General features: G+C 40.2%; 1 protein-coding gene across 1 annotated transcript in view; it reads left to right on the top strand.

Annotated features, from left to right (window-relative positions):
* The first annotated feature begins 3,227 nt into the window (after positions 1-3,227).
* BAHCC1 (BAH domain and coiled-coil containing 1) overlaps positions 3,228-27,252 on the top strand; it is a 111,129-nt gene continuing 87,104 nt past the window's right edge. The window contains exons 1-3 of the mRNA XM_070937699.1: positions 3,228-3,418; positions 4,780-5,328; positions 7,512-7,887. Coding sequence (XP_070793800.1) covers positions 7,722-7,887 — 166 coding nt within the window. The 5' untranslated portion in view covers positions 3,228-3,418; positions 4,780-5,328; positions 7,512-7,721. The remainder of the gene's footprint in view (positions 3,419-4,779; positions 5,329-7,511; positions 7,888-27,252) is intronic.

Here is a 27,252-nt window from a genome sequence, read left to right as displayed (position 1 = left end):
CTTATTCCCCAGAAGAATCAAAAGTTGCTTCACAGTTTTTTAGATCCTGTTCCAATGTGGGGAGGTAATCCAGGCATTACAGCTTTTTTTGTTGTTTTTTTGTAAGGCCCACTTTGCCTTGCAGACAGATCCAACTGAATCCCTTCTGACCCCTTCCCACGCCTACCAGCCGATGTTCTGGCTGAGGGCCTAGATAAACAGCAAGATCGTCTGCGGGTTGAAGACTTTTGGAGGCCACTGCGCGCGTACACACACAGACACACAGCTTTATCGTCATCTCCCATGTGTTATGTATGCATATATGTGTCAGATTTGCTGTTGCAAATGTAGTTTTTTTCTCCTGTTTAATTTTTGCCTGCAGAATGGCCTCTTTCTTTCAAATCTCTGCTTTGAACCTGTAGGTTTTCTGATAGGACCTTGTGTTCCCGGCAGAAAGGATGAGTTGAAAAGTGCCTTCGCTTTCAGTTCTTCCCTCTTCGGCTCTCACTTTTTATGAGACCAATTCAAGAGCCCCAACTCTCCTTTCCAGGAACCACTCCCTCCTTCCCTCTGTCCACAAATAGGGCTCCTTTCAGAATTATATATTCTCCTACCTACTTTTTAAAATTTAAAATGTTTGTGTGGTTGTAATTTCTTTTTGGAAGATACATTTATGGTATTAGCAGAAAGTGTGTTTCTCAGGATCTTCCATGTAAATTTTATGTCTAAAATATCTGGAAAGTAAGTGGGACCTAGCATGTTTGGGATTTCATCTTGTTTGAACACCGGCTCTGCCTTGGGCACAAGATTGCAAATTGTAGATGCTTATATGTATCTAAGTTACTTACAATAATTGATCCATTAACAATGTGATATGAAGAACAGCAATAGTGTTAATAATAAAAAACTCTCACCACCACTTGGAAGGTGCTGATCCAAACTAAGTATTTTATCAGCACGTAGTGTGTTGGGCTATTGGGATAATTCCCCCCCCCTTCTGGATATTCAATGGGTGCCTAATTTCAGCAAACCCCATCCTCATCATGATGGGAAATGCAAGTTCTCTCCTTTAACTGAAGCATACACATAAGCACGGAATACACGCACACACACACACATATTCACTCGCAGCTTTTTAATTTAATTCGCCCCTCTGGTTAATGAATAGCTCCATTGTAATCTAATATCTCTTACGGGTTATTTTGATTTATTCTGCATTTTTAAATCAATTAGGCTCCTTTTAATTTTTTTAAAATAATCGTAATCACGAGGGGGGGGGGGGCTGGAGAGAATTCTGAGCCTCCCAACCGCTGCCATGGCATCGCCTGCACACACACACATACACACGTACACGTCCTTCAACCTCGTTCGATCACTGGAACTGACATTTCTCCCGGTTAGCTTCGCTATAGATTCCGCCTGTGCCAAAGCGGGACGTTCTCCCGGAGGCGTAGAGTTTTGCACACTCAAGATGGATCCAGTTTGCTCCTCCTGTCTGAAATTTGTGAAGCTCTGGACCGAGGTTATAAACGCAGCGGAGCATATGAAACCGATTTTTTCCGTAGCGTCGTGTTCTACCCAGATAGAGAAGCCGGCTTGGTCGGCTCGCGGCTCTCCGGGCATTCTCTCGCAACCTTCCCTTCCTTGCCCCATTTAAGAGCGAGACATTTCCAAGCTTTGCTCCTCATCCTACGAGGCTGCACCGCCGTGAGTCCTTAGACCCCGAATCTGTAAAGGGAGGAGTCCCCGCTGATCAGTCCGCCCCTCCCCCCCCCGTCCCTCCGGTGACCGATGCACCAAACCTGCCTTGAATGAATGGCTTTACTTTCAAAATCGCTAATAGGGACTCAGTCCGTTTCCCCTTTTCTTTCCTCCTTTTGATCCTCTCCACTCTTTGACCTTCTTTTGGCTCAAGGGACGGTAGGCGCTGCCTCGGGGAACTGGGGGGGAGTGCATTGGGTGTGTGTGCGCTGGAAACAGTCCCCAGCTTATCTCCTTTCATCAAACCAGCCCCGGGCCCCCTGCAAACCGCGGGGCCAGTAATTGCTTTTTTCAGGCAGCCCAGTGCGGACTGGCGAGCAGCCAATCAGCGCCTTGTTTACACTGGGTGATGGACAGCGGGCTGGGAGACTGCCAACCAATCAAGGCGTCTCCTGGAAGTGGGGAAGGAAAGACTGAAGGGGGTGGGAGAGAAACTAAAGCCTATGCGGTTAACCTCTCAATTGCCGGTACAAAGCCGTTTGAAGGCTTTATGCAGTGTGGTTTCAGCGTTAAAATGGGCCTTGGGAGCGATGGTATCGTACAGTAGGGAAACGTGTATAGGACTGCCCTATTTAACAAGAAAAGTGGCAATTTACCGAGACAGCATATCTCGGTGCAAACGACGGGGAGGGGGGTGGTAGAGATGGGCAGGGAGTCTTAACGGAAATGTGACGCGTGGGAGACAAAAAAGGGAAAGGAAAGAACGACCGGATTACAAACAAATCTCCAGTTTTGATAAACCGCAAAGGTTTTTGCATGTGTTTGTGAGCAAGAAACCTAGCAAAGGGACTTTCCTGAGCTTGCAAAACGCCCATTTAAGGTGGCGGCAAAGCGATTCGCCTGTTCGAATTGTTTAAAGACAAATCCACAGGCGCTGAAGACTATAAGAGCATACTTAGGACCTAAATCGCTCTAAATCTCTCGGTATTTCGTTTGTCAAGTAACTCTTAAAAGCTGCCGGAGGGCAGGCAACGCAGTCTCTGACGTCCTGATCTGTACACTGCTCTGATTTCCCACTTTTGCCGTTGTAGCGCATCGTCCAATTTATCAAAGCAAAGAGAGTACCAAAAAGTATCCCTTCGCTGCCCAGCTGATTGGCGTGAGTGCATGCCTACGAGCTGAAGCAGTTTTCTGCTGGGACTCCCTAGCTCCCCATTCTGCAAAGCTTCTCTCTCTCCCCCCCCCCCTCTCCTCCCTCCCGCTTCGCATTGCTACGCATTTCCATTCAGCTAAAGCAAAGGGAAGCTGCGCGAGGGGAGCTGCGCAACTGTAGGGACTTGAATTAGGCGCCATTGGATTGAGTAGTAGTCCTGCTGTTCTCTGATTGGCAGTTCCCTGGCCCCGCGCCAACCTATTGGGAAGCCTGTTTACGCAGAGAGAGTGGCACGAGCTTATTACCGTGGAGGACAAGGCGTCCAATCAGTGAGCGTGCTCACCCTGAGTGAGTGGCACGAGCTTATTAGTATGCAGGGAGAGTTGCTTGTAGGACTGAGATGCGAGGCTGGGGAAGCTGAAGCTCGCGACAGGGTCTTTTTTCCTTTCTGCAAGGAGCAGCAGCCAGTGCATTTACAGTGCAACAGTCAGCACAGTGCAAATACCAATAGGAATACAACAAAGTCCCACTCACTGATTTAATTGTATTGCGTTCCCTCTGTGCAAAGGAACACCCCTCCCTCCAGTAAGTAACTAAAATTTATTTAGCATTTTGAACGTTCATGATTTGTTGATAAATTATTTATTGTTAATATGTATACCTTCACAATGGTCAGTTCTAATATATATATAAATAAGCAAAACCATTGCTGCAAATATATATATTTAAAAGCAATGCAAATACCTGACGATTGAAAAATGTAACAATTGTATCCTTTCCTCAACTAAATTGAATATTTTTTTAAAAAAAAAAACGTTCCTTTGGGAAAGAAAATGCATATTGTTTCTAACGAAATGCAAACTTATGAGATATATGCATGTTCGTGTTTTATTTTTTAAATGGCTTCTATTTCCCGGAAATTTTGTGCACTGCTCCGTGTAGTGCTAATAAAATCTATGATTATTCGCATATTTCTTACCTGAAATTCTAATCAGATTGTCTGCTCTTTTTTTAAAATGGAACTGTAAATGGTTGCTTTGCAAGGGAAACAAATGGGCATTGTGGCAAATAGACATTGTGGCAAAAGGAATACATGTAAATTTGCTGCCTCCATTTTTCTCTAAAACGAATCATAATAGAAGATCTTTGTGATTTTGATTCCTTCCTGCTGTATGTTCAAGATGCTCTGCGTCAGAAAATACTTGAATTCCTGAGGGTTCTAAATTACAACGAAAAATGAAAACAATAAAGAAAATACGCATTTTTATTTATTTGCCCGCCGGGGTATGCGCATGTATACTGATCTTCCGCACGGTAAGGTAAATGTCTTTTGCCGTGGAGGAAAACATGCCGTTAGGATGCCTCTTAAGGATTTTTTTTTAATTAAAAAAAGAAGAAGAAAATCCGTCTTGCTTGTTTGGGTTCAGTTTAAAACGGTGAACCATAGTTGATTTTTTGACGGACGGGAAAGGTTTCTCGAAACTGAATAATTCAGTGGCACGCTTTTGTTTCTCGGCTTCCTCTTTCAATCTCTCTGCCTGTGCGCAATGATTGCGATAATCGTTTGATTTTAAAATGCCCCAAATGCTTTGGGTGGTGGCCTTGTTGCTCAGCTCAATATATCGAAACAATATCAGCTTCCTTTTCAGTAATAATAATGATCATTGTTACTTTGCAAAATAATAATTTGGAAAAAAAAAACGATTCTGGGGAAAACAAGCAATTGAATATCTAAGCAAAATGAAATTGTTCCAAATGCGTTTAGCTGGTAGAGAAAAATCCCCACAATTTGGGAGAGATCTCTGAGGGGTTTTTTTTAGCAGCCTTCGGGTTGTAACAGCGGCAGACCGTTTTGATGGCTGCCGCTCTCGAGAGATCTTCGATGGGCTAAGAGAAGGACTTAGCACGGCAGAGGTTTCCTCACCCTTTTTGTTTTTTCCGACAAGGCCCGAGAGCAGTGCGCCGAAGCGTTTGAACTCTGCCGGATCTTCAGTTTCTTTCTTCGTCCACCTCTTGGAGAGTAGAGCGTATTTCTAGTCCGCGCAAAACCTCGGCGACTCAGTACAATTGACCAGAGAAACTACCGCTGGATTATTCTATCCTCCCTTCCCCCCCACCACACACACCGTTCCGTTCCTTGCCCCAATTAAAACAAGGGAGGGGGGCGTAGCTCCCTGGAACCGAACCGTACAAATTTACACCGTCCTTTTGTTCCTTTGGAAGTCCGAGCTCGGCTATTGATTTTAAAGTACCTCGTTCTCTTCGGCGACGCGTCCTCCTCCTTGTAAAGAATCGTCTTTAGTTTCGGCAGCGCCGAAGGGAAGCCAAGGAAGATCGAAGGCAAGATCGTTCCTGATTTAGATGACTGGATCCGGAGGCCCTCGCGCTGCACCTCAGCCCGTTTACCGGTTTGGAGAAACGTTGGTTTGACTTTTCCTCTTTCGGCAATAGCAATTGCCAAAATGGACCCGACCTTAGAACAAATCCTTTGCACGGTATGTGGTAGCAAAAGTGCTGTTCCTGGAACGCTGATGCTAAAACTTTTCCTTGACCTATAATCAGGATTTCTAATCGGCTAGTATATTTCAGGCTGATACTTTCCCCCCCTTAAATATGCAAATATTTTTAAAAATCATAAGGGGGAGGGGAGGTAAACCAATACACAATGTTCCCTTCATATTGATGTATCTAACTCAAACTTGCTGAAGTTGCTAATTTCGCTTTTGTCTTCCAGGCTTCAACTCTTCCACGACCCCCTCCCTCCAGTCCATTATTTTTTTACTGCTGCTTCTCTGGGAAGATCTTTTACTGTTAAACAGGGTGGGTGGGAATAAGAATGTACATTTTTCTTATAATTCCCCCAACTGCAAAATATAAAATATTCGCAATATGCAGATGATTAAAATTTCCAGTAATAAAGAAACTTGTATTTTTGTACGTAGTGGTTCCATTTACTTACAATAGAAAGCTCTCCATATTTCTTTTCCTCCCCCCTCTTTATTTTATGTAGGTGTGCACGCACACACACACATGTGCATGTGTGCATGTGTAATCTTATCCGCTGTGCAAATATGTAGTCATTTAATACCTTGTTTTCAGTTATAGATTAAATCAAACACCAAGTAGTCCAGCAATGTTAAGAGTTAAAAGCTTTATACCTAACCATTTAAAATGGTGTTCAGTAAATAAAAAAATATTGTTTCATTGTTCCAATCATGACACATTAAGGTAAGCAAATGTGTTTTCCCTTTCTCCCAGAATGTTAATCAGTAAGCATGTTCAGCGTGGAGTTACTTTCAGTATGGGTCGAATGGGCTGTGGATCCTTCCAACAGTGTTCTCTATAAGGACAGATACATAGGATTAATCGCCTCACTGTAAAGGAAGAAAATAATTTGGGTACCCCTCATTCCCCCTTTGGAAGCATTAGATCTCCATTGATAGCTCAGTGAGTTTTTTTTTTTTTAATACAGGAGATGCACATTTTTTGTATCCAGAAGCTAGTGAGATCTTTCAGTGCAGCACAAGTCTGAAGGGGGGGGAAAGGGGGGGTTTGGTTTGAGATCTTTTTATCTCCCCTCCTTCCTCTTGGCCTAATGTTACACACATTGGGTCTAAGCCAGAAACCCCTTATGTGTAAATGGAATGAATGCACAGGAAGGACCTTACATAACTGTTTTGTCTAAGAATACAGTTGTAGAATTTAAACCCCTGCCCTTGAAGGAGGAATGCAGGACTTTGTCACTCAAGTGTCTGCAGTGAAATATTTATTTCTGAGCTTGAGTAACTGAAGCCCAACAAACTCTCTTCCCCTCATCGGGGGTCTGCGCAAGGAACTCATTCTTTTGGATTGCATCAAGGCAACTGGTTTGTAAACTGGGAAGCCAGCAAACCAAAGATAATCCCCATTCCTTCCACCCCGTACATATGTATGTAAAGCAAAGCATCACACTTAACATAGGGGCAAAGGAAAGACACTCCCCTATCCCTAACATTAACATTTTTAAAACCATCCATTTGAAGATTTAGTGGTGTAGATACGGCAGCAAAGAAATAACCCAAGTAATCATGGGAGAACACTTAACACTTCAAAATTACAAACGCCATAGTTGAACAGAACTAGAACATAATACAATTTAAAGCCTTTTCCACCTCCAACCACCTCGCCGCCGTCCCACCCCCTCCCCCCCCCCCCGCGCCCCAATTTACACGAGGCACCGCTCCTGTTTTCATCTTAAGGGCCTCTCGCTTTATCTGAATCTCTTCCCCACTTCCTCGCCGCGGTAATTAAAAAAAAAGTACAAGGCCTGGAAGCGCCGTTGTTGTTGCATTTTCTATTTTCCACGTTGATTTTTTTTTGAAAAGAGTTCGATGTATTTGTTTTAAATCTGGTTGTCGCCATGTAATCCGTAAGAACCAGTTGCTCCGTTCGACAAAGGAAAGGCAGGCGGCAAACAAGGGAGAGACGTAGAAGGCGGCGCCGTGTGTGCGGGGAGTTAGTTTCCACAGGCTCGTGGGGGGATTTTTTTTTTTTTTGGGTGGGGGAACCCATCGGCGGGGCTTCTAGGACGAGGTGGCCGCTTCTCGCCCTCGGGTACTTTTGGCCGCGATTAATCCAATCCGTCCACGCCGACGGCTTCCTCACGCGCTTGATCTTCTCTTCTTCCTTTGCCTTGCAGAGAATGAAGCCACACCGCCGGTGCCACGAGAAGCGGAGGCCTCTTGGAGAGATACGATTAGCCTCGTGTTGAGGGGAGCTCCTTCCTTCCCCGCTCCTGCGGCCTGCAGATTTCCCTTTCCCGGGGAGAGGGCGAATCTTCGCCCGCTGCAAGGCCGTCCCGCAGCCCCTTTCCTGCCGGGGGCTCCGGTCGTGGAAGCGCAGCCCCGGTATGGATGGCCGGGAGTTCGCACCTCCGCCTCCCCTCCTGGCCGAGCGGGGCCATCGCAACAGCTCCAGCCGCCTCGCTTCCGCCGGGCACAACTCGGTGCAGCACGGAGGACACTTCCAGCCCGGGAAATACTTCCCCTCGCCCATCTCCATGGCTACGCACACAGGTCAGTGCGGAGCGCCGGGGTGAAAGGAGCGGAGGGGATCTGAGGGGCCTTGGAGAGCTGCGGGGAGGCTCGGGCGCCCTAGACTGCGGAGGGGCGAGGGAGGGGCGCCCGATTGAGCTGCCCTTTTTTTTTTTCCTTCCCTCAGAAAGAAAGAAAAGGAGTGTGTGTGTGTGAGAGAGAGAGAGAGAGAGAGAGAAATATTGCAGCAGATCGATCCTTTGCATCGGTTGCTGCGAAGGGAGAAATAAAAACAGGAACGGTTTTGCTTCTCTTTTCCAAATGCCCCCTTTTGCAACCTTATTTTAACCGCTTAGTGGTTTTATTTCATTTTTTTCCTTCGCTCTCCGACAATGCCTTCACGGATATTTTCTGAAAGTCTCCGCAAGCGGGAGAATCCGTCCCGAGACCTCCATCCGCGGATTCCTCGCGCGTGTGTGAGCGAGGGAAAATCCCGCCTGCTCAGAGAGATTTCATAGGATCGGGAGATTGAGAGAAGGAGGGAACCCTGCTTCTTCCCCACCCTTTTCAGGGGGCTCTGCGAAATGGGGTGTTCAGAAGTGCAACGGAGGTGACCCCTTTCTGACCCAGAATTCCCCGGACACCCGTAACTTGCTTTGCGGCATGTGTGAATATTTTTTGGCAAATCTGAACATTTCATTTTGGTAAAGAGCAAAATATTAAAGGCCCCATATCCCACTCGTGATATTTCTTTTTAGTGGGAGAGGGCTAAAATAAGGGCTGTTCCACCTTCCTCCCCCTACCACATGCCTCTTAATAGAAGGGAAAGCCCACCGAAAGGGAAGGGAGTGAACCCTTCCTTCCTTCCTTCCTTCCTTCCTTCCTTCCTTCCTTCCTTCCTTCCTTCCTTCCTTCCTTTCTTTCTTGCATTAACCTCATGAAATTCTTTTGCACAAACTGAAGGCACTTTCTTTCTCCCCCCCACTTTGCTTGGGAAAGGTGAGCAACCCCCCCCCCATGCTCTTTCAGATTAGGGGTAGCTGTATGTGTGGGGTGAGCATTAATGGAGCTGGTGGTATAAGACTAGAAAATCCTGTTTCTATATAAAGCCCTGAAGTGTCAGGGTGAGAATGGGCTTTGCAGTGCATGTGTTAGTTTAACAAGTGCTTGTGGTATCTTGCTGAAGACACAATGTTTGGCAAGAAAAATCAGGGAGGTATGTGCCAGGTTCTTTAGAGATCGTCCATGGCATCCATTTTTAATCAATTAATTGCCTGGGACGGGGAGGGTGTGCAAAATAGCAGGTGTTGGCTGCAGAACATTAGTGAGAATGTATGTACAAAATGGGACACTCATATGCTAAAGCAGCTCAGGATTTCAAGTTGCCCATCCTTGGTTTAAGATCTTTTTGGAAGCAAGATCTTTGGAAGCAAAAGGGGGCATTTCAAAAGCAGAATGGTGTATCTACCATTTAGAATATGGTTTTATATATCAATATGCAAAAATCCAAACAATAGTAACAATTCACTCCCCACTCCCCCCCATTCACCCCAAAGCTGGAATGGAAAAACTGTAATAAAATTAATAGATGCTTTTGAGAGGTTTTGAATGAGAGGTTTTGAAATGTACAAGATTCTGGCTATGCTTCAGAATATCTTCCATTCATTGTGTTTTCACAGAAGCTGATGTAGGCTTGCTGTGTTTTGTTTTTTAGTTTTTAAAAGACCTATCTGAAGTAAATAATTTGGCGTTAGAAACATTTTATTTTATTTTTTCACGGATGTTTAACGTCTCCAGTGTAATTTAACTAGCTTCTCTATTTAATCCACTCACTATATGTATTTCTGTCCTTAAGGTTTTTCTCATACAATTGAGTTTTTCAAATTTTGTGGCCAGCTCTGAATATGTAGTATGTACCTTCATTTGGGTGTACAGTTGTTTATGGGATATATATTTATGGAAGTATGGATTTAATCTTAGATTTACAAAACCACACACAGCCACTTAAGTTTTGTTTACAAGTTACTTTAAACATCAGAAGAGGAAAATGTGTGACAGTTTTTATTTTTCTCTAAACTCAGCAGTAGCAGCCATCGTTATTGCTAGCTTGACAAACTCTGAATAGTAATAAAATTATATCTGGTTTAATGGGATTACAATTAGTATATGGATTAAAAAGAATGGCATGAGGTAAACCAGAATGGATAAAAATGATCAAACAGGAGTGCAGACATTTATTATTATTTTTTAAATGGCATATCCAGCTGCAAAATATTAATTAATTTTAGTGTAATGAGATTTTTAAAAACTCCTAACAGATGCAACAAGCTACACATACTTTGTGCTTTATTTGAAATGAATGAATCATAATTCTGTAGGGTTTTATCAGTTTTAATTTTTTTTAATCTACCTTTCTTTTTACATACTTACCTGCCTCATACAAAATTGAAGATGCTCATTAGAGTGAAATCTTTTTTAAAAACCTGTTTGCATTCAGCAACAACAGAAAGGCATTTTAAAATGCAAACCTGGGTAAATTGGATGAGGAGTATGATTTGTGTCAATCACTCTGCTTTTCTTCCATAGTCTGGATTCAACACGCCTTTTGCTTCGAAGCTATTTGAAATCCTTCTATTGATTTTTTTTTATGCTTTCTATTTTTTCTTCCACTATGTGTGTTTTAAATATGAGTATTTTACTAAGCTCCTAATTAGAAATATTATTTTTAAAATAGTTGCTGTGATTGTTTTTTAATATTTTTAGAACATGTGCTTAGTTGAACACATTTTTCTTTTACATTAAAGAAGCAAACTGACAATAAATAGAATAAATTATTGATGATATCTTGACACTGATGCACAATTATAATACGGGAAAATCCTCTCCAGAACCAGAATTTGAAATATGTGAATACACAGACTAAGGTTATATGGAATTGCAGCCATTTTTAAATATTTTTCTATGCTTGTTGTTATATAAAGAGCGGCTGACTAATGTCTTCTAAACCTAATGTGTGTAATCTGTGTAATTTAGATTAACATAACGAAGAAACACAGAAGGTCCCGATTCAAGATAGTCATAATATATTAAAATATGCGAAGATTACTTGTTAAAGGAAATAGTTGGAAAGGATTTGTAACCTACATTGTGGATACCAACAAACATTTTTAGGAAGTAAAAGAAGCAAAACATGTTAAAAGCAGAGCTCCAGAAGGCCAGATATAAAGCAAATCCACTGGGAAGAGATTGGAACGCAAAGTGCTCTACAAGAAAGGACTTAATTTTTACGTGTTCCCAGACAAAATTCCACAAGGCATACGTTCATTGATCAAGCATGTATTCCAACACTTCCTCCTCCTTAGAATTCTGTCCTTATGGAGATAACTTGTACCCTCCCTGTCCTTACCCCTGAACAGTTTCTGTTTTAAAGCTGGCCATGGAGACATTGAATTTTTGAAGTTAGCTTTTAATGTTCAGCAAATTGTTTTTCTTATAGCAGAGTGCTGATAGTTTTATAATCCCACTGTAGAAATTTTATGGTAAAGTGCTGTTTTAGTAACCTTGTCACAAAAGGTGCAATTAAAATGTTTTGTCTCATTATTTTTTTGTGCATTAGATTTGTGTGCGTATGTGTGTGCGTGCACACACATGCGTCTCCCATACAGATGGTCCAAAGTCAAAGCTGTGAAAATTTTAAAGAAAGAAAGAAAAAAAAAAGGGGGGGATATTAGCAGTATTATTCATCATTATTCCTGCCTGAAGCTGTTTGAATTTTCTCATTGCTGTTGATTCTTTTATATGCAAGCAAGAATCTTACCAAAGAAAGATAGTAGAAGGAAAACCTAAAAACTATTCCATCTCGCCATGTATATACACATTGTTAAGGGTGGGGTTTTTTTGGTAGTAAATAGGAATTTGAGATAACTTGCCCATCTACAAGTTAAACAATTGTGCCATCCTAGATAACTAAAAAAGAGAAAAAGTAATAACTGTTCAGAAAGGACATAGTTTGATAAGCATGGCAAAAGGTCTCAGACATTTTGTTTGAATGAAAATGGACACAGTAATTCTAGGCTTGGGGGCTAGGGGGCTTTGGAAAGAGTATTATAATTTCAAGTAGATTTAATTTATCATTAAATGGAATAAGGGGGAGGGCTGGAATGGAATAAGAGAGGAAGGCTCTAAAAAGGATTCTCTCTTCCCATTCCAAATTATGACTTCTCCCATGGCCACCACATTTCTTAAAAAATAAATTTTAATAAATACTTCATTATGACACCAATCTGTTTCTGCAACATGGTTGCCGTCATTGAATAGGTGCTAAAGGAGTTAATATTCAAAGGTGTATTCTAAAGACTCTAACCATCTTTACTTATAAATGACAAGTGGCATGAGACATGAAAGGCAATGCAGAGATAACAACTAGAAACTGCCAGTGCTGATCTTTTTGCACAAGAATGAGAAGGCGCACATGGTTACACAAGGCGGTTGTGGTTGTACATGAGTGAGTATGTGCGCACGTGCAAACAGAAATTAAAGTTCATTTTTGAAATGTACATTATTCCACTGGGAATTGCTCCACTATCTTGTCTAATTATTCATATAAAACATTTTTTTGCCACAGTAGCTACTAATCTGTGTGTGCTAATTTAGGGGCATAGCTGTATTTCCATGTGCAAAGCAATTGTTCTAGTGCAAAATTTACACGACTGCATCTTCAAAACAGACCTAATCCTGAGCAGAGACTGCTCAACATATGCAAATCCAAATCAAGGAAGACTGTTTAAAATAACAAGCAGAAGCCTAAAAATATCATTTCAGAAAATCACACTTTTATATTAAGAAAGAAAGAAAGAAATGCCAAATCCTAGAACAGAAAGATCTAAAAATATTCAAGGCTTTGGCAAGGTTCACAAAGTTAAATAAATTACATAAGGGCCATTCATGGGAAAGATTCTACTTACTTCTTACAGAAACATTGTTCAAGTTAATAAAAATTGTAGTTTACTAGCCACCAAGCTATTCATGACTTTTCATGAGTCTAAATTTAATTGGTCAGCCTTCTGGAGTCCATCATTTCCTGCTAGATTAATAGATTTGTATTGAAGTTTGTGACAGAACAGAACAACAGTAACAACAAAAATCAACAATCCCAAACCAGAATCATGAAATAACATATTTCTGGACCAACATGATTGTGAGGGGAGGAAGTCTCCCTCCCTCCCTCCCTCCCTCCCTCCCTCCGTCTATTTTCTTCACTTCAGCCACACAAATCTGCCTTGCTTGTTGAGTGCTTTGGAAAGTAAGATTTGTTGTGAAATGTAGAAATATAAGGGGTACTAGGAATGCTGGCATACAATTCAGATATTCCAAGCCCTTTGGAACACAGCACAGTTATTTTAATTTGATAAATGATCGGGCACCTTTAAGAGTGTGTTTGAACAATCAAGATACACTTCAGCAAGTTGATAGGATGTATGCTGTCAACTTGCATATGCCATTAACGCAGACTGCACGCATAAATAATGTGAAAGCACAGCATCTCTCCTTACCCTTCATTTCTCTATGCAATACCCATTCACAAAAATGTCCCTTGCACATTAAACCAAGGGGTTTCAGAGCCAAAAATCAACATTTTTCTTTTCCTCCATTTTAAGAACAGACTTCAAGATGGATGCTTTTAAAACCAGAAAGTATTAAGGTTATTGAATATACCAAATTGATTCTACGGATTGCCCTTGTGTGGGTGTGCACATGTGTGCATGCATATGTGCATGCATGCACACATGAGAGAAAGAGGGCAATCCTGTTAGTTGTGAGTGCTGCTTCCCTATTATTTTAGTTTTACCATGTCACAGTTGTATCCTTGTCAATGTTTTGCTTTTGATACGTAAAACAAGGTGGCAAAATGGCTTGTGCAATGTGTAGGGGAGACTGGCATTTAAAGTGTGGCTTGTAATAGTTAATTAGATTGACAGAATTAACACCAATAATTCCCAATAAGTAATAAAATAAAACCCATCAGTAAGTTTTGACTTAAGAGTGGCCACCAGAAAGGGCATTTGTGGTAATCCATGGAATTCTCTGTGTGTGTGTGTGTGTGTGTGCAAGAGAGAGAAAACTCTTGATGAGAAGTGTTGAAAATATTGCACAAGAGACAAAAATCTTATCTGCCTTGGACAAGAAAAAGTCTTTTGTTGGCAGAATTCCATTTATATAATAAGGATATACCTACTTAGAGGAGCTTCGAGTCACTCAGTCACCGGAGGATGCAAAATTGCATACCTTTCTTAGCTTTGTACATTGTTGATATGTACTTCAGGGGTTATCACAAACCATTCAATTTTTCCCTTACACTCGTACACATAATAGGAGTGCAAATTGGCATCTGATTTATAACTCTTCTGAGTATGTATGTGTGTGTGTATAAATGAAACTCTGAGTTTCTATTTCAGTGATATATTAAGCACTTAATTGATTTCAGACCAGAGATGTGAATATTGGATCAAAGTGAAATTAGAAGAACTGGTCAGAATCGCCCATATAACTTGATTGTATACCTATAGATGGTTGTCTTCATGCTTTGTTTCATACTTAGAGAACATTAAAAATAAACAAGTCTGAATACAGTAGTTTGAGGATTCTTACCTCAGTAATGTTATTTAAGTTGTTTACTCATCCAGTCATTTCCCACTACAATCAAAATCTCTAATTCTCCCCCACTCAAAAATAAACCTTACATGCAGTATTATTTTGAATTGAATTACTTTAATTTGTGAGTTATTGATTTGAGTAATACCTAAGAAATTTCCATTAAGGTTGATGCATTCAGATCATATTATCAGAGAGTACTGTACATTGGGCTGGTACAGTCTGTAGATAGGCTGGTATATAGATGGTATTTATAGTGTTCCTCAGCTGATGGAATGCTCTGATTTAGCAGAGATTTTGGCAATGGAAGAGATGCAACTTTTTTTTTTTTTTGAGTGATTCCCCCTGCAGCCATTCAGCTGCAAAAGCCAGCATACAAAAGTCTTCTATAAGTCAGGGGATACCAACTGGATGCAAGCCAGAAAGATGAACATTAGGACTCTGGGCTAAACAGCAAAGAAACCTCCCAGTGAAAGATCTATTTAAGCCAAACACAAAAATCTTGCATATCATAGTTTCAGACTTTGCAGATGGAGGTAAACTTCAAGGCTTGCATATGGCTGTAATCATAAATGCTGAAAACATTAGCATATAGCAACGGGTATACTCCTGAGAAGTTTATGGCCAATATAACTTTTCTCCTGATATTTTTCCTTCAAAAAGTTTGTAAAAATAGCGAACAAGACACTTTTTATGCTTCCAGATCTACAGGGCCAAGTTTTGATTATTCTTTTAAAACAGTTGAAATAGCTGATGCGTCTAATTAGAATGTCATAGTAATAGCACATAGTAGTACTAAAGCCTTTGAGCAATTAAAATTCTTTCAAGTGACTAAAAAGGGCTATTACAGCAAGCCCACAATCACCTTATAGACAGAGGGGTATCATATAATGATAGAAGCCTTGAGGCTGTTAAACTTTAGTTGGGATAAATTAACAAAATTTACTATAGATTTCTTCTGATACTCTTATAGAGGCGTCTGCTTTTACTCTAGAATGTCATTTCAGTGCTCTGTACGATCATATCAGTAAGAAAGACCAGGATAATGGCAGAGTCCTAGGAATTGGACATTTAATACACAAAGTGGCCCGAATGAATTTTATCCCTTTTATATATTTTTATTTGGGCAGTAAAGAGAACGTCTCCATTTTCAAAGCTGAGGCTCAGGACTGACAAATCTCACAGTAGATAGCGTATTACTCCATTTTAACAAAACAAAACAAAACAAAACAAAACTTTTATCCTTGATAAACTATCCATTTTAACAAAACTCTTATCCTTAAATTTGGATGTCCTCCAGAGCGCACAGATAAATGGGATGCTACTGTTCATAATAACATGTACAGTAAGTTCTCTTATTCTGCATATTCAACAATGCTTTCTGTTCAGTATAATAATAAATAATACTCTTGGATAAAGCAGCAAATTGCTCTGCTGAGAAGAGGCTTGCATAAGAAGCAATGGGAGTTTTGCACAGGCAATCTCCCGTGTAAGCAAATTGGTGGACAAGAAGGAGATCAGGTCAGCGCTATTTTGGCTAAACCTTCCTGGTAAACTGTTTGTTTCTTTTGCCTGTTAGATGTTTGCATTCAGGGCCAAAGTTCCTACTGATTCCCCTTCAATGGATTGAATTCCAGACTGGAATTAGAAGATCCTGAAATGGATAGTGAGATGATGATGTTATAGGAAATCTGACAGGACCGAAACTGGTGGGACTGCATCCTGCTCTGAAATACTGAGAGGCAGAGTTGTGACTTTTAATTTTAGAAGACTCTGAACAGCAGCAGAGGGTCCTTGCCCCTAGAGACAAGTGGCGGCTCAGGGAGGTAGGATCCCTTTATCTCTCTTTTATAGTGCAGTACAGTTGTGTCTCCGATGCAAGGCCATTGAACATAGTAAAAGGAAACAAAAGCAGTTCTGGGTGGGAGTGAATAGACCTTGAGCTAAGATGTATTTAAACTTAAAAAAAAAACCTTTTTAAGATTTCAACTTAGCTGTAAGAGAAGCATGGCTTGAAACGTGCATACACTCAGAGTTAAAACCAGCTAGCTGCTGTGTGAGATGATCACCCCATCATTGTTTATGGAGCAAGCTTGGAGTTTCAGTTAGCTATTTCTCATCCAGGCTAGGGAGCTTTCTCCCAAAACACACACTCATCTATTTTTCCCTTCTTCTACTTTTGTCCCATACTGATATCTCCCTGCCTCTTGCGGTAAAGCAGATTCCCCAGAAAAATAATTGTGCACTTCACTTCCCTCCCACCCAAATAGGAGAGAAAATAGATGTGTGTGAAAGTTAAAACAGATTTGAGATTTTACTTGTCTTCTCCTTATTAGTGGCACTTCTTCTGAAGATTGTAAAAAGGATGAGAGTAAGAGTGGTTGAGGGAGGGAAAGGCACATGTCAGACTGAAGGAAAGCAGAACACTGAGAAGACAGAAACCTTGTAGAATTACACGTGTGTAATTTTGCCTGTTTGTTAGTTTTATTATTCAGATCTGGGACATTTTGCTGTTTGCTTGCTTCTGCTAGAGGTTAGTGGGATAGGTAGGAATAATTTTGGGTCATCTTTTATGTGCTCATTGCTATCTTCTAAAATTTGGTTGAAGATAAAGCCTATGGCTTTGTTCCAAAAAAGCCATTAATTTAGCAACAGGCAGCTCAGATGATCAAGGTTTTGTTGCAAAACGGAGTCATTATCATAACGAAAGTCCAAGCAGCTGCATTTGATCTACAATAGAGGCTGCAGAGGGTAAATTTGGATCTGTTGGTAGATCTCTGGGTCGTTGTGAAAAGCATTTCGGGCTCCCAATTTAACAGTAGTAATTAAAAATGACTTCTCCCATCCTATACTATGCTGTTAAAAAGAAAAATATTTTGGACAACGGGGGATTGAACTTTGTGTGAAAAGACATGACCCCCATTGGGTTTAAGCACTTGAATCAAAGTTCTGGGTGAAGAATTTTCTCATTCAAATAAATGTCCCAAAGGTGCTTTTTCCAAAAGGCAACTGGATTTTTTTGGTTTCTTTTTTATTTTCCTTTGAAATGTTTTGCTTCTCATCGAAGAAGCTTTTTCACTTCACTTCTTGGATGAGAAGCGAAATGTTTTCAAAGGAAAAAAAAAACACCCCAAGAAAGGACTACTATGACCTGGATGATTTAGAATCTCCATAGATATTCAAATGCTTTTGCACCAGGATCTGCTTAATAGACTTAGCGTCCAGTTTTTTTCAACAGTACAGTTTCCTAACATTTTGAGCTGGAGAAACCCATGAAATCTAAAGCTGACACTTCTCAGTTTTAAGAAAATGTGTCCCCCCTCCAACCCGCCTTCATTTGTGATGTACCTCGATCACTTTGCAATCCAAAGCCCCCCTCCCCATGAAAAGTGCAGCATTTATCCAGCAAAATGTTTCCCATCCCTGCTATAAGCCTATCTGTTACCTGAAGCAGTATGTTTGCCTACAGTGGAGAGACAGTGAAGCAGAATAAGCAATGCATTATTAAAATGTTTATAATAAGCAATTGTTAATTTAATAACATATACTTTCATGTTTGTATAACTTGCTCCTGAAACATTCCATTGCTTGTTAAATAAAGGGAAAGAAGGTAGCTCTGGTATTACAAGTTGGTTTCATTAAAAATGTGAGATGGGTGAGGGGAGATGAGTTACTTCTATTACTCTTGGGTAAAAATTATTAACTTCTGCAGCTGCACATTCTTAATGTAAGTGGGGCACGTAGAAGCTTCTTTGCAGTGATTAAAGGGGTGAAAATATGGAACGAGAGCATACATCTCAATTGTTGAAATTCATCTGATGGAAGTTGGCTTGTTTCTTTGTTTGTTTATGCCGTTTATCCCCGCTTCAATTCTGATGGACTCTAGGTGGCTCACCCATATTAAAATAATAATAAACACCTGCCTATCCCAGGTCCTTGGGAAGGACTCGATGGGTGGACAAAAATGCCCACTCCAGTCTGAACATCTGGCTGACTGTGCGATGAACCATAATAATGCATTATGTTAAATCATTAAAATAAAAACATAGAGGTGCTTGAAACTTCATAGTCAGCTGAAAATTCCAGGTGGTCTTCAAGGCCAGTCCCAACTAGAGCAAATTACAGTAATTGAAGTGGGCAGTGATGAAGTCATGAGCAAATATCCTCTGTGCATTCTGCTCTAAATAAGAACCAGGTAAGGAATTTAACATGAACAAGCAGTGCTTGAGGGAAATAGCAGGCAGACTTCCTCACCCTGAGTTGCCCTAGGCGTTTTACACAACAGCTTCCACTACTCTTAATACTTGGTTATACTTTCACATGACGGCTGATGGGAATTGTAGACCCACAATATTTGCTGCAACCTAGGGTGTGATGGTCTGATCTAGGGATTGCTACCTATTATCTAGGATAATTAATTGGAGGTGCCACTTTCAGAGGCGGTATCCCCAGTACATTAAACATGAGAGGTAAGAACTGAATTTCTCCTAGTTGCCTTGCTTCTTCCCAGAGCTTTTAGGAGACAAAATATTGGGTCTAACAAGTGAGGTTTTAAACTCAAGTTTGTCAACTGCAATTGAAAAATCACTTATTCCACCAAGAATGCATCAGAGTTAAACTTAAAGGACCATAGCTTTAAAAGGAACAAACGCCAACTAACTTTAAAAAGAAGACTCTTTTTTTGAAATTGTATTCATTTTAAGCAAATTTTATGATTAGGCCCTGAGAAGTGGCAGACCATGTCATGTGCATAACCAGAAAGAAGTTATCGCCACCCCAAAGGCTTTTTTTCCCCTAGTCCAAGCAGCAGTGATAGATAATTTCTCAAAACAATGCCATATCCCAGGGCTATGCTTGCACATGAAGAGGCTTGAGGATTGGAGGTTTATACTACTACAAGGCTACTTGAATACTAAAAACCTGGAAGGAGCCTGAGTTAGATAAATGCTCTGGCAAAAGAGAGACAGAACAGAACAAAACACAACAGTCTTGCCTAAACACGGGGAATATCTGCCTTCTGTAACACTTCTGAAGTGTTGTTCAGATGCAACTTCACATTGTGTGGGTCTTGTTTGTTATTGTGAGAAGATAGACACAGATGCATTCATGCACCCAGTGAGGCAATGAGAGAGCCCATGTGCAGTGTGGTGATAGTCTAATTAAATATTAAAACATCCTGGTATTGCAGCATTTTTAAAATGTACTTTTCAGAAGCATATTTATGACAGCTCATTTCTGTGAGGGCTGACTCAGCTGTCTCCTAAAAACGGGTGAACTCATCTTTGGCAGGCAGATTTCCCTTGATCCTTTCCTCTGTGCTGAGGGGGAAGAGAAGGAGAGGGAGAGGTGTGAGGAATGGGCTCCTGAAGTATTTTGCCAGGGCCTCTGATGGATGTCTGCATACACAAGATACCTTCTTCCATGCTGAGCAACAATAAAAAGCTTGTATGCAAAAGATACTCTGTGGAAATGGCTTTGATAGGATATGGTTATGATGCTCCCATTCAATGAAGAATAAGCTCCAGAGTCTTCTGAGCATGCCTGGTGTTTATCACATACCGTGTTTCCCTGAAAATAAGACATGTCCGGATAATAAGCCCAATCGGGCTTTTCAGCACATGCGATAATATAAGCCACCTCTGCAAAATAAGCCCCCCCACCAACTACTTACACGCATGTGCAGCTGGTCTCGCCATTTCGTCTGGTTGCTTGCCGTGCAACCAAAATGAGATGAGGTGAGGCCAGAGGCCCTGTTCTTCGCGCTGGCCGAGCGGCCCAACACATTCCACCCCACCCCAATGGCAACAGCAGCCTGGCTGCTTCCTTCCCCTGCTGTCTCGAGAGGGGTAGCAGGTGGGGCGGGGGAAGCAAGACACGTAGAGCGAGACGTGGCTTCCCTTGCCGTCTCTTCCCCCCCCCCCCCCGCCGGGCATGGCAGGGCTCGTGCCCTTCACTTAGCCACCCGCCCCCTGTAGGGATGCAATTTGGGGGTGGCCGAGAAGCGGGACGCAGGGCTTACCTTTCAAGTTACGTTGCTTTCCTCGCCGCTGTGTCCAGGGAAACATGCTGTAAAAGAAAACCTTATCGCGAGTTCAATCAAACTTCTCGAACTTGCGATAAGGTTTTCTTTTACAGCGTGTTTCCCTGGACATAACAGCGAGGAACACGACATAGCTTGAAAGGTAAGCCCTGCGTCCCACTTCTCGCTTGCCTCACCTGCCACCCCCAAATTGCATCCCTAAAGGGGGCGGGTATCAAATATACTTAATATATTTAATATATATATTAAATATATACTTAAAAAGAAAACTTGCCAAGTTTCAGGATTCAGTCCTGTGCATAGTCAGCTTCCCCTGAACCTGGTGACAACATCAGGCAGAAAAAGTGACCTCTAGGATAAGGATCACAATCTGTTTCACTATCTCTCTTTTTCCTTGAATATTTTAAGGGATGGTTTTAGATATCCTGCTTTTTTTCTATTCATCTTTTGATATAAAATGAAAATAGGGAAAAAAACAGGGAGAACATTCTGTGCAATTGTATTGTTTGTGATTGGGCTATTTTGATTTATTTTGTTTGCTACTTAGACCTTAATTTTAACTCCTTCACTCATTTTATAATAAAGCACCTTATTTGCTTTTCTCCACCTATTCCATTCTGCAAAATGCGCAAGCATCTGATTGCATCTTTTGCAAATCATGAATTTACAGACATACAAGAAAAGGCATTATTTTCAAGGAGATGGGTTGCCTGCTCACCAGGATCAAGTGAAGTTGCCCAGATCATTGAGTTAGGATCTGCTTTTTTTCTAAGTTTCTTCTTAAATTTACAAATCGGAAATAGGCAAACATTATTTGATTCATACTTAGCAGTGTTTGAAGGACAATGCTCAGTTTTGAATGAATATAGGATGCCAATTGTTGGTACATGCCTGATCAGAGTTTTGGAGACATGCATATATGTGCCAGAAGCAAACAGGTAAATTCTACCTACCTCACTTACATACACCTACTTTGTTATATCCTTAAAACAAAAAGAAAGAAAATAAAACATGGATCAAAAACCTTTAAAAGGCAAACATTCAAAGTTTCCATTGAATTTTTGAATTCTCCAACCTGGCCCTCTCTCTCTCTTTTGGACCCTTATCTCCCATAGCTCCCAGCATACATAGTCAACAAACATTTGGAGAGAGAATGATGGGGATGTGGTTCAATTTATTTCTGGAAGGTATCAGATTAGAAAACGCTAACGTCCCCAACTTTCATCCCATATAGATACTGCTGATAGTGAGAGTCTATCTTCTTGTAAAGATGTTATGCTTCTAGAAAATTGGAAGTGAAAAGCTCCTTTTTATTCTTTTCCCTCCTCCCCAGTAAAGAGCAAAAGAAATCCTAGGGTAAATTTGAATAAATAACAGTATTTACTATTTAAATTAAATGTATTTAAATTAAAAACCATTCTCTTTTGCTAATCTATATGACATAATCTATAACTTAGCATATTCACTTGTAGTGCCTGTTATGATGATGAAATATGCAATGTACTATCAGTTGATCTGTTTTTAAGATACCTTTAAAAGTGAAACTCCTCCCAAACAACCCACATGCTAGTTCATTTAAATAGAAGACTTGCCCTGAAGAGAGGAAAGGAATATGTTTCCAGATTATTTTTCTTTTTGGTTCTTCAAATCTTAGCCGTGTGCGTGTGTGCGTGTACTTATGTCCTCGATTTACAACCATTCGTTTAGTGACTGTTCCAAGTTACATCACTAAAAAAAATTACTTATAACCGGTTTTCACATCCCCACGATCATAAGATCAAAACTCGGACAGTTGGCAACTGGCTCATATTTATGATGGTTGCAGTGTCCTGGGGTCATGTGATCACCTTTTGCGCCCTTCTGACAAGCAAAGTCAAATCAGATTCACTTAACAATTGTATTGCTAACATAACAACTGCAGTGATTCACTTAATAGCTGTGGCAAGAAAAATCATAAAATGGGGCAAAACTGTCTCACTTTTGGGCTCAATTGCAATCGTAAGTCGAGGACTACTTGTTCTGTTCATTCTACACCCCCTATCTCTTACTACTGCAGTAATTCCTTCTCTTCAAAGAAGCACCAGGTTAAAATATAACTACATATATATGTAAAAGAATATGCCTGCTTTAAACAAGGATAAAAATCCCCTTATTAAGGCAAATTAAAAGCAATAGCAAATTTACCCTATAACTTATAGTACTTATCATATTCCATTCCTATCTAAACTCAGCATCATTATTATATTTCAAAGTATGGTTAATTTCTGGAATCAACTGTAGAATCTGGGAAGCTGGTTAAAAAAGAGGGAGGGAGGGCAGGGGGGCAGGGAAGGAAGGAAGGAAGAATGGATTGATTCTGCTAAAGGGAAAGAAATACTTAAGAATTCAGGTAGCAGATTTCCCAATATTATGCACAATGGCTATATAGTTTTTCTGAACCATTAAGTATTTCAGGAGGAAAAAAAATCTGGTTTCCTTTTTATTCCCTCTGTTTTCAATATAACCAGTGTTTTCTTCTAATTCATTTGTATCTACATTCTTTCACAATTACATATCCTTGTTACAAATATACTTTATTCACATGTATTTTGCTTTTCATTAATCTACCTGCCTGTAATCAAATAACACAGCAATGAAGAATCTCCCTTCTTAAAGTTGAAGTGGATTTATAGAATAAAACCAATATTTATCTTACTGGTGGTTGGAAAGCATACACCTATAAATTTGGTTTTATTACATACGTTCTGTTTTGGTAATTCCTTATAGGCACTCTCTTTTTTTCCCTTACCCTTGTGAGACTTTGATTTGGAGGGGTGGAGGGAAGAAAGCAAGGTCCACCCACTGCAATTAAGTACCTCTTTTGTGGACGAGCCATTTCTTTGAAAGCATTTCACAGAGGTTATATTTAAGCTGTTAAAATGTCCTGATTTTAAGCTTCAGAGATGTCCTTACTTGGGGTGGAAGAAATACCATATGGGTGCTCCCACAAAAGAAGTTTTTAAGAAGAGATTGGACAACCATTTGTCTGAAATGATATGGGGTTTCCTGCCTGAGCAGAGGGTTGGACCAGAAGACCTCCAAGATCCTTCCTAACTCTGGTATTCTGTTAAAAGTTTGCTTCCTAGAATACTACTTATTCTATGAATTGCAGGATTTATTTCAGGTCTAGAACCCATGCTTCTCAGAAAGTTGGTCCCATGTCAAGTTACCCAATGAGAAAGCGACACTAAAATATTGAAGAATTTGGCATTTGATTTCAAATGATCAGTGAGCCAAACACATAAACATAATTGCATTTGGCATACACTATCCAATTGTCTTGTACAGCCCAATAAAATAACAGTGAGAATCCAGTTTGCTTGTAGCCCATATTGAGGATGGCCAACTTTTACATTTTCAAAGGCTACCACATTACCAAAATAGGGGTCTCAGTGTTTATTATCTCCCTTCTCAAATTGTGGTCAGACTGTCCATGAAAACAGGCACGGAGAAATGGTTGACTATAACTTGAGTCTCATGTTAGCAGAGCCATAAGAGAGAAATAAAATTCCTCAGGCATCGTTGGGTTGCCAGTTGGCCATCTTTGGCTTATATTGTTAGTTTGCAGGCAGCAATAAATATAACCAAAGAGAAGATATGACCACTGACAGCATTTAGCAACTGTAGCCTTCCCATATCTGGTCCATTCCAGGACATTATGAATGCAGCTTCCAGAGTAATCAGCCAGAATTGCTGGACAGCGTAGATAGAACGGGCTGGAGAAGCTGTGTTGGTTAGGTCCACAATTCTGGCCAGGCTGACTGCAAATTCTGGGCACTGCAACTCCCACCTCAAAGGTGCCAAGTTGGGGCAAGGGGAACATCAAAATGTATCACCAAGAGCTAGATTTGTGTACATGCATGTTGTCCACCCAATTTAAGGATTAGTTTATTTCTTCTAGTCTTAGCAAGGGAGAGAGGCTATAGCACTGGAACACCATCCTGCCCTCAGAAGGTCTGGTAAAATCCCAAATGCTTTAGAGAGAATGCTGCAGGGGGCTCTTATATGGGTTTGGCCTAGCAGCTTCTTCACGTCACGTAAACAATCTCCATTTCCCCCCCCTAGTATCTTGCCTGATAGATCAAATTCGTAGGCGATAATGGGTGGCTACGTTCATCTTCCCCTGAGGATGGCGCCTTTCCTGTGCGTTTCCATTACTTATGAAAATAAATAGATGTAGTCCTGATTTGCTAAAACCCAAGGTAACATCTGTCTCGATTCAGAATTATTCTTTGGTGGGGGGGAGGGGAGAGCAGGTAGATTCACACAAAGAATGGGGATAGAAGGTCAAAAAGATTTTGGATCTTGTGCCTTTTTCCTTTTTGTGCTGGCTTACAGGGCTGCTAAGGAGGCGTGAAACTTGCCAGCATCACAGTAACAGTACTTTACACTTGGCCTTGCAGAGTGTGAATTATACCACCTAGAGTGAAGAGGGAACGATCACAAGCTGAAGCCCATATAAGAAAATTTCATAGATGGCAGGAGAAACATCTTCTATCTTCATTAGGTATGATACCTTCCTGTACAGTGAAATAAAGGTTGGATGCTGCATAATTATCATTATAGCATGCAACGCAAATGTTTGACCCTAAGCACTGCTTAACTGATTACTAAAACAAAGCCTCTGTTTAAGGCAGGTGCACACATGTGTATGTGCATACATGCACTTTATTTCTGGAAACCTGCACTTGTTTAAAGAAAGAACTGTGAGAATGATCTGAAGTTTGCAAGATGAGTCTTATTTAAAAAAAAAATCTAAGCAGCTAAACTGTTAAAAATTCTATCAAGTGCTAGACTTCACTTTTCTAGATTTCAGGCTCCAGAGTTTTCAGAATATCCTGGTTACTTCTAACTTCTGGGGTCCCCAATTCATGATCTACGAGTTGCCAACTGTTTTTCAATATGGCCCATTTCAGATGCCAACTACTAGAATCTCTAGGTCTTGCAAAACCTATTGGCAATTTATATATTCTTCCTCTAAAAGTTTACATTTTACAAGAAGCATAATTGCAATGTTTCTTAGGTGTTTGCTTGGCCCATCAGTTTGCCTCACTCTTGAATAAACATTAATATGATTAATTTTATTCCTCAATTGAAGATGTGGTTTGAGACTGGATTTTGTTTCCTTTATTTTCAGAAGCTTCTGGGATACTAAAGAATTCCTCTTCATTCCTCTGGGAGCAAAAGCATAATAATCATAATAATCATAGTTAGTGATGACAATAGTGATGACGATGATGATATAACTTTGCTAACATATGAATTACAGCATATCTTCTGTTATTGCAATTCTATAGCAAGCCCATTTTTTTTAGATTTAGGTTGCAAAGTATCACCAAACTCATATTGGTTATTTTTTATTTTGTAAACTAGAAACTATATAATTAGATCAGATTGAAACAAATGGAAAGTACAGGTAGTCCTCAATTTATGACTACAATTGAGCCCAAAATTTCTGCTGTTGTGAAGACATTTGTTAAGTGAGTTTTGTATCATTTTATGGCCTTTCTCACCACAGTTGTTAAGTGAATCACTGCATTTTAGTTAATAACATGGTTGTTAAGAGAAATGGCTTCTCTATTGACTTTGCTTGTCAGAAGGTCACAAAAGCAGATCACATGACCCTTGAACACTTCAACCATCATAAATATGAGTCAGCTGCCAAGCATCTGAATTTTGATCACATGACCATGGGGATGCTGCAACTGTCATAAGTGTGGAAAATGGTCATAAGTCACTTTTTTCAGTGCCATTGTAACTTTGAATGGTCACTAAATGTAAATTGTAAATCGAGGAATACCTGTATGCCTTTCTACTTTTGCTCTTCTAATAGTAAAGTTAATATTATTAATAAAAGAACAATAAAAGTATTGCTATTCTGATGACAGTTTTCATTAATTTTTAGCAATATAAGTACAGAGCTTAAAACTTTTTTGGTGGGTTTTGCAAGGTCCCATGATTGCACCAATCTTTAAAAGTCAATCCCACAGACAAAAAAAATTCAATTCTTATATATAAGGATGTTACACAAATGTTGCAAGGCATCTACATATATCAACAGGAGACAAATGGGTAAAGTTGAATATGAGTTAGATGAAAATGTTAAGCTTTATTTTGATTTCGTTCTTCTAGGACTAAGTACGCTGCTTGTTTTTCAATAGAAAAAACAACTATGGTTAGGTTATGTAGCACTTTATAGCCATTATGGAAAAAAAAATACTTTGGATTGTGTAAGAACTCGTGTGGCTCCTGTTTTCAACCCTTTAAAGGAGCTGTGTCTTAACCTGAGATCATGTGACTGCCCTTCATAAATGACTTGTGATCCTAAGAAAAGACATAGCAGCTTTAAAGAGTTTGTGCCTCCATATGCTCCAAATAATATTTTGGAATCAAATCTGAAGTATTGCAGAGTTCTACCATCTTTCCTATAATTTAGGAAAATTCATATTATTGAATTATAGAGCTGATTATTTCTCTATACCCAAATATTGTAAGATTTTCAAAATAACACTAGGTAACATCATTGCGTGATGGCCAAGCTACTTAATCTTCTTATGGACACCACTCAAGATTACAGCTTCACCTCTCAGTCGGAGCACTAGTCGTCCATTTAGCTGAAACAGGAACATGATTCATCACAAAGTAGACTTAGTCTGATGACAGTCCCGCATATTAAT

The sequence above is a fragment of the Pituophis catenifer genome, unplaced genomic scaffold, assembly GCF_029215685.1.
Source record: "Pituophis catenifer annectens isolate HBS135680 unplaced genomic scaffold, rPitCat1.0.hap2 SCAF_2, whole genome shotgun sequence".
Taxonomy (NCBI): domain Eukaryota; kingdom Metazoa; phylum Chordata; class Lepidosauria; order Squamata; family Colubridae; genus Pituophis; species Pituophis catenifer.
Note: the sequence above shows the minus strand (reverse complement) of the source record. Positions and strands in the feature narration are given on the sequence as shown.